Source organism: Ascaphus truei, chromosome 14 (genome assembly GCF_040206685.1).
Source record: "Ascaphus truei isolate aAscTru1 chromosome 14, aAscTru1.hap1, whole genome shotgun sequence".
Lineage (NCBI taxonomy): Eukaryota > Metazoa > Chordata > Amphibia > Anura > Ascaphidae > Ascaphus > Ascaphus truei.
Genome location: NC_134496.1, coordinates 49,759,436 through 49,768,521, shown reverse-complemented (window position 1 = coordinate 49,768,521; position 9,086 = coordinate 49,759,436). Strand labels below are relative to the sequence as shown.

At 44.4% G+C, this 9,086-nt stretch overlaps 1 protein-coding gene across 2 annotated transcripts in view; it reads left to right on the top strand.

Moving 5' to 3' along the window:
* The first annotated feature begins 621 nt into the window (after nucleotides 1-621).
* Nucleotides 622-9,086, top strand: part of CAMK2N2 (calcium/calmodulin dependent protein kinase II inhibitor 2) — a 10,169-nt gene continuing 1,704 nt past the window's right edge. The window contains exons 1-2 of one of the 2 annotated variants that reach the window (XM_075570858.1): nucleotides 622-1,077; nucleotides 2,347-2,401. In XM_075570858.1, the coding sequence (XP_075426973.1) occupies nucleotides 912-1,077; nucleotides 2,347-2,401 (221 nt within the window). In that variant the 5' untranslated portion in view covers nucleotides 622-911. The remainder of the gene's footprint in view (nucleotides 1,078-2,346; nucleotides 2,402-9,086) is intronic. The other variant, XM_075570857.1, reaches the window with a different exon arrangement.

The following is a 9,086-nucleotide window of genomic DNA, read 5'->3' as shown; positions in this document are numbered from 1 at the left end:
TGTCTCTGTCTCTCTGTGTCTCTGTGTCTCTCTGTCTCTGTGTGTCTCTGTGTCTCTCTGTCTCTCTGTCTTTCTCTGTCTCTCTGTCTCTCTGTCTATGGAGCTCAGATTGCTGATGGATTTATTAAAATCAATACAAATCTGAAATGTGTTAGGTTTACGAATTGGAGCAAATGACAGGTGACAGGTCCTTAATGAGCAAAGCAGTGTTGTGCAGAGTGAGATGGTGATTATATAGAGATATTTAAGGGTTTCTTTCATACTTCTTATCACACACACACACACACACTCACGCACTCCGAAGCGGTGTAAAAAAACACTAAAGAGAGAGCGTCCGTCCCCCCCCACCAGCATCTCTTCCCCCCAAACCGTAGCATCTCCTCTCCACCCTCAAATCCCAGCGTCACCTCTCCCCCCAAACACTAGTCTCCCCCCCAATCTCCAGCATATCTTCTCCCCCCAAGCCCGTGTCTCCCCCCCCCCAGCGTCTCCTATCCCTCCCCCCCCCCAGGGTCTCCTCCCCCCCGAACTCAAGCAATCCCCCCCCCCCAAATCCCAGCGCCCCCCTCTGTTCTTGTTTTGCTGCAATGTCATTGTTATTCTGCACTGGCCTCCTGATGTCACCGCCCCCCCCCCACATGCATGACGTCATCCTGCCGATGCTTCTCTTTCTGATGTAAAATCCTCCAGTTTCTCCTCATTTCCAAAGAGAGTCACAGCTCCGACTCAGGACCCCCCGATCACACCCCGCAGGACCCCCCGATCTCTGCCCGCAGGACCCTCTGATCTCTGCCCGCAGGACCCTCCGATCTCTCCCAGCAGGACCCCCCAATCTCCCCCCACAGGACCCCCAATCTCCCCCCACAGGACCCCCGATCTCTCCCACAGGACCCCCCGATCTTGGTGCTGACATGTCTGAGATTCTGCCCTTCGGTGAGGATAAGATGGGGCATTACTCCGACCCTGAGGTGGGGGAGATTTCATTCAGCTGCCGCCTGCAGGACACCAGTTCGTTCTATGGGGGAAACCCGCAGAAGAGACCCCCAAAACTGGGGCAGATTGGGAGAGCCAAGAGAGGTAAGGGGCGGAGGGGTTCTGGGTACCCCCAAAGCACCCACTCATTGGATACAACTCAGTGTCTTCCTCTCTCCCTGTCCCTGCACCCTTTTATCCCCCTGTCACTGCACCCCTTTATATCACAGTCCCTGCACCCCTTTATCTACCTGTCCCTGCACCCCTTTATCCCCCTGTCCCTGCACCACTTTATCTCCCAGTCCCTGCACCCCTTTATATCCCTCTCCCTGCACCCCTTTATCACCCAGTCCCTGCACCCCTTTATCTCCCTGTCCCTGCACCCCTTTATCTCCCTGTCCCTGCACCACTTTATCCACCTGTCCCAGCACCCCTTTATCTTCCTGTCCCTGCACCGCTTTATCTTCAAGTCTCTGCACCCCTTTATCTTCAAATCCCTGCACCCCTTTATGTCCCTTTAACTGCACCGCTTTATCTCCCTGTCCCTGCACCGCTTTATCTTCAAGTCTCTGCACCCCTTTATCTTCAAGTCCCTGCACCCCTTTATCTTCAAGTCCATGCACCCCTTTATTGTCAAGTCCCTGCACCCCTTTATCTTCCTGCCCCTGCACGCCTTTATCTCCCAGTCCCTGCACCTCTTTATCTTCAAGTCCCTGCACCCCTTTATTTTCCTGTCCCTGCACCCCTTTATCACCCAGTCCCTGCACCCCTTTATCTCCCTGTCCCTGCACCCCTTTATCTTCAAGTCCCTGCGCCTCCTTTATCTCCCTGTCCTTGCACCCCTTTATCTTCAAGTCCCTGCACCCCTTTATCTCCCTGTCCCTGCACTTCTTTATCTCCCAGTCACTGCACCCCTTTATCTCCCTGTCCCTGCACCCCTTTATCTCCCTGTACCAGCACCCCTTTATATCCCTCTTCCTGCACCCCTTTATTTCCCAGTCCCTGCACCTCTTTATCTTCCAGTCCTACCATCTCCATCTTCCTCTTCTCCCCTCTTTTCATCTTTCTCACCATCTCTTTGTCTGTGGATGCTTGTGGTGTTGTTTTTGTGGGGTGCAGCTGCATTGACAGACATCTTGGGGTGCATATTAATTGCCTGTTGTGGCAGTTATGGGGTGCTTGAGATGTTTTTAGGGCACCTGAGCTCTATTTTGGGGGGATGTATGATATATTTGAAGGTGCCTGGGCAGGATATTTGGGGTACCTGTGTTGGTGGATATTTGGGGGACCTTTGCTATATATTTATCTCCAATACATTTTGAGTTGTTTGACTCTATTACATTGCTGTGTCTTTTTCTTTTCTTTCTTCTCAAGTGGAATCTTTTCAGGTTCTGCAGATGAAGAGTATATCCATATTTTTTCACTTGATGTAAGCCATTCATATTTTTTTCCACATATATCACTCCTTCAATGGACACTCACTTTTTCACTATATTTGTTTGTGTTTGCGCCCCAATTGTTGTATTTTTCTCTCATTTCTTAAGACAAACAGAGACTTTGTCTCTTGGGAACTGCACCACATTCATTGTTTATATTTATTCACATTTGCACGTTTTATAATTAATTTGCTTATTTCCACTTCACTCCTATTACACAGATACTCATGTCTACAGAAACACAGATACACGTCTACAGGTACACAAGTACACATATGTATACATGTACGCATGCATACAGGTACACAAGTACACATATGTATGCATGTATACAGGTACAGGTAAACAAGTACACATCTCTACATGTACACAGATATGCACGTCTACAGGTACACAAGTACACATATGTATACATGTACGCATGTATACAGGTACACAAGTACACATATGTATGCATGTATACAGGTACAGGTACACAAGTGTACATATCTACATGTACACAGATATGCACGTCTACAGGTACACAAGTACACATATGTATACATGTACGCATGTATACAGGTACACAAGTACACATATATACAGGTACAGGTACACAAGTACACATATCTACATGTACACAGATATGCATGTCTTCAGGTACACAAGTGCACATATGTATACATGTACGCATGTATACAGGTACACATGTCTACAGGTACACATGTCTACAGGTACACAGATATGCATGTATACAGGTACACAGATACGCATGTCTACAAGTACACATATACACATGTCTACATGTACACAGATATGCATGTATACAGGTACACAGATATGCATGTATACAGGTACACAGATACGCATGAATACAGGTACACAGATACACATGTACACAGAGACATGTATACAGGTACACAGATACGCATGTCTACAAGTATACAGATACACATGTACACAGAGACATGTATACAGGTACACAGATACGCATGTCTACAGGTACACAGATACACATGTACACAGAGACATGTATACAGGTACACAGATACGCATGTATACAGGTACACAGATACGCATGTATACAGGTACACAAATACGCATGTATACAGGTACACAAATACGCATGTATACAGGTACACAGATACGCATGTATACAGGTACAGGGTATGAGTATGAGGTTTATTCGGAGAAGACCTCGGAAACACACAGAAACACAAAATACAAGAATATACGCACTTACGGGGGTCCGGGGCGTGAGACCTACCTTTCCTAGGTGCAGGACACCCGCTTGCATGGGCTTACCCTGAACAGAACCTTGTTCCGTCCGTCCTGGACCGAGATCCAACCGAAAATCCTGACCGGGACCTAGTCCTGAATCCCCTGGAACCCGATTTCGGCAGAAAATCCTGACCGCGACAGCTAGTTTGATTTTGAGAAAAGACGGGACTTGGTCTCGGCGAGGCGGGCGTTTCTAGCTTCAAAACGAAGACGGCTGCTTCGCTATTTCGAACAAAGCAAGTAAGAAAAGCCCAACCTAGCTTCATCTATTCAAGCCTCCAGGTGGTCTGGTACTCTGCCTCCGTCATCTCCTTACATACCTTCTGCTGTTCTATGTTCAGCATGGAGGGGCTCGTTCTTTGGCTGACGTCAGAGGAGGGGACGTGCCAAGCCGGCTCGGGATGCCCCACAGATTGGCCAATGGGAAACGCACCGACATTCTGCCGCTTCCCCCAGTCAACCCATTGCCACCTACTGGGCAGGCTCCACTGAGTCTGGCAGACCAGAGGGACCTCCCCGCAGGGGGTCTCTGTTCTTCGGACTCAGTATCCGCCCCTGCCCCGTCCACTTAGCACCCTGACACCTCTCCCCACCCCGTCTCCTCTTTCATCTACGGACTCTATGCAGACTAGCTGGCACCTTAAACATATGACAAAAAACAAAAATGCCCAAAGCTACGTCCATTGTGACAAAAATACACAGTGCAATACCTATATATCTCTTGTAAAAGGGTCATTTAGTTTAACCCTTTGGCCAAAGCATCTTAAGCCTGCTGCCACTTACAAGGCATGACAGAAAGCAGGTCCTAACACTCACCTGGGTTAAAATTCTTATTTACCTGTATAATTACAGGAAGAATGATCACATTGGATTATACAGGTAAATAATACCTGTGGCTAAATACGGTGGCTGAGTGCTTCTCAGCATGGGGTCCTCACAGAGCTAAGCAGCAGCAGGACACAGAGCTGATTTCTTAAGGGGGGAGGTAGGGCTGGGCGCACAGGTTCTGCGAACTAAGAACGGGCAGGATCCCTCTACTGCCTACATACATATATACATGTAGTGGTGAGAAAAATAGTGAGGCCCAATGATAATTACGGAAATTCCATTGTTTTTCCATGATAACCTTCTTGAATCAAAACCAGTGTCTTAAATATCCAATAGGGTTTATATTAACCAATTCCATGTTTTTGAAACAAAGTGATGTATGAATTAAACAAACAATGAGTAATTATGGGTCAGGGTATGTACAAAAGTAAGTGAACACCTGATTTTATCAGCTAAATTACAGGGGATAATTGGAATCGGGTGTTTAAATAATTAGGTAGATCTTCAGGTGTGAGTTTGGGAGGCCCCACCCTATATGAAGATCAGAAACTTTGTGAGTTTGGTCTTCACCATACAGCTGTGTGGAAACACGTCATGCCACGATCAAAAGGAATCTCTGTGGACCACAGAAAAGCCGTTATTGATGCTCATCAGTCTAGAAAGGGTTACAAACAATTTCAACGGATTTGGGGCTCCACCAATCCACTGTCAGACAGATAGTCTACAAATGGAGAAAGTTTAAGACCTCTGTCACTCTAACCCAGGAGCGGTCGTCCTACCAAAATCTCTTCAAGAACAAACTGGAAAATCATCCAGGAAGTCACACAGAACCCAGAGTAACATCCAAGGATCTGCAGGCCACTCTCGCCTCGGCTAATGTCAGTGTTCATGACTCAACTATCAGAAAAATACTGAACAAGAACGGTGTTCATGGAAGGATAGCCAGGAGGAAACCACTGCTCTCTAAAAAGAACATTGCTACCCGTCTGAAGTTCGCCAAAGAGCACATAGATGATCCACAAGACTTCTGGAACAATGTTCTCTAGACAGATGAGTCAAAGGTAGAACATTTTGGACTCAATGAGAAACGTTATGTTTGGGCGAAAACCAGACACTGCGTTCGATCAGAAGAACCTCATCCCAACCGTCAAGCATGGGGGTGGGAGTGTGACGGTTTGGGGCTGCTTTGCTGCCTCAGGACCTGGACAGCGCGCCATCATTGACGCAACCATGAATTCTACATTGTATCAAAGGATTCTAGAGGAGAAGGTCCGGCCATCCATCCGTGAGCTGAAGCGAATGTGGGTCATGCAGCAAGACAATGATCCTAAACATACAGGCAGATCTACAAAAGAATGTCTGCAGAAGAAGAAATTCTGCGTTTTTGAATGGCCAAGTCAAAGTCTGTATAGTGGTAAAGTGAACACAGGCGCAAACAAATAAAAAGTGGACACTAATAAGTGACTAATCAAAAACTTAAATAAGTGAAAATTTAAGTAAATACAGTTTCACCCCCTGCTCTGGAACCCACTGGAAGGGGTAGTCTTCACTCTTCCCCCACAGTAACAGCAAAACACACAAAATCCACGGGGAGCATGGGGAGGAAACAAAAATAAATTTAAGTGCAGCAAAAATGACAATGTGAAAAAAGCCTTCAATTGACTTGGCTCTAATGAATTGACTACTTACAAGATGTAAGAGTCAAATAGGCAGGGTTGACTCAAACGGTCAGAGGTAAGTGGATGATGCAGTTGTCATCAAAGTGGATCAGGTCCCCAGGATCACGTACCCCAATGTAGAGAGAAAAACTGGCATAGCGCAGATCACTCAAGATAAAAATAGCTTTATAACAATAAAATATTATACTCACATTCTAACAATAAAAAACGGGCATATCACACTGCATTAGTGTAAGAAGACTTTAGCCAGCTGGCTCACCGTCCCGCAACGTTCCCCCACTCCTCCGCCTCAGCCTCCGGTCAGCTGTTTAGACTGCGCCGACTGGCGTGTGACGTCAATTCCGGTTTCGTCGCTCGGTGAGGGCTGGGTCCTCCTGCAACTCCTCTGCTGTATGCTCCGCTCTGGATAAGACTCCCACTCTACGTGTTTCGAAAGCGACTGCTTTCTTCCTCAGGAGTGTGTTGCGGCCGGATCTGAAGCGAGCTGTCCATGCAAGGAAGCCCTCAAATGTCACCGAGTTGAAGCAGTTCTGTAAGGAGGAATGGGCCCAAATTCCTCAAACCCGATGTGAGAGACTGACCAGCAGTTAGTTACAGGACACGCGCAGTTGAAGTCATTGCTGGTCAAGGGGGCGCCACCAGGTACTGAATCTAAAGGGAGCGCCACCAGGGACTGAATCTAAAGGGGGCACCACCAGGTACTGAATCTAAAGGGGGCGCCACCAGGGACTGAATCTAAAGGGGGCGCCACCAGGTACTGAATCTAAAGGGGGCGCCACCAGGTACTGAATCTAAAGGGGGCACCACCAGGTACTGAATCTAAAGGGGGCGCCACCAGGTACTGAATCTAAAGGGGGCGCCACCAGGTACTGAATCTAAAGGGGGCGCCACCAGGTACTGAATCTAAAGGGGGCGCCACCAGGTACTGAATCTAAAGGGGGCGCCACCAGGTACTGAATCTAAAGGGGGCGCCACCAGGTACTGAATCTAAAGGGGGCGCCACCAGGGACTGAATCTAAAGGGGGCACCACCAAGTACTGAATCTAAAGGGGGCGCCACCAGGTACTGAATCTAACGGGTAACATACTTTGTCACACATGGACATTGAACGTTTAATCATTTGTGAATAAATAAATGTTGGGAAAGTATCATGTTTTTGTGTCATTTGTTTGAGCAAGTTATCTTCATCTATTACTGGGACTTAGATTTAGATCTAATAACATTTGAGGTTTGTTATATGTGAAATATGCAAAGACCCTAAGGGGTTCACAAACGTTTTCTTGCCACTGTAGACACAATCACACATACACTATAGTTACTTATATACTTACACACATACACTATAGTTACTTATATACTTACACACATACACTATAGTTACTTACATACATACATTCACACATACACTATACTTACATGATATACTTACACACATACACTATAGCTACTTATATACTTACACACATACACTATAGTTACTTATATACTTACACACATACACTATAGCTACTTATATACTTACACACATACACTATAGTTACTTACATACATACATTCACACATACACTATACTTACATTATATACTTCACACATACACTATAGTTACTTACATACATATACATACATTCACACATACATACATTCACACATACACTATAGTTACTTACATACATATACATACATACATTCACACATACACTATACTTACATTATATACTTACACACATACACTATACTTACATGATATACTTACACACATACACTATAGCTACTTATATACTTACACACATACACTATAGCTACTTATATACTTACACACATACACTATAGTTACTTACATACATACATTCACACATACACTATACTTACATTATATACTTACACACATACACTATAGTTACTTACATACATATACATACATTCACACATACACTATAGTTACTTACATACATATACATACATACATTCACACATACACTATACTTACATTATATACTTACACACATACACTATAGTTACTTACATACATATACATACATACATTCACACATACACTATATTAACTTACATACATATACATCCATTCATTCATACTTACATTATATACTTACACACATACACTATAGTTACTTACATACATTCCCACATACACTATAGTTACTTACATACATATACATACATTCATTCATACTTACATTATATACTTACACACATACACTATTCTTACATACGCATATATAATTCACACACACCATACATACATTCACACATATACTGTACTATACATACATACATACATAGACACATACAGTACACTATGCATACATACACATGCAAACATACACTGTACGTACACTCATACACACACACTCGTACATACATACACTATACATAGATACACATACACTATAAGTACACAGTACGTACATACATAAATACACACACTGACTATACACACACTATCTATACATACGTACATATATATATATATATATATATATATATATATATATATATATACACATACTATACATATACATACAAACACACATACATGCACTATACACATACATACATGTGCAGTACATTGTATATGCCCATAGTACTGATCTTTGCTTTCTGATGTCTCAATGAATCTCTATATTTTCTGCTGAAATGTTTTAGAATTAACTGTACACGTGTGAGCATGTGTGCGTGTTAGCGTGCGTGTGAGCATGCGTGTTAGCGTGTGTGTGAGCGTGCCTGTCTATATCTGTGCAGTGCAATGTAGGAATGGTTGTGCATTTCTATCTCCCTCTCCATATTTTACTCTCACTTCTCCCTCTCTCACCTCCCCCTCTCTCCATTTCACCTTTCTCTCAGTCTCACTTCTCCCCCTCTCTCCCTCTCTCCCTTCTCCCCACCGCTAAT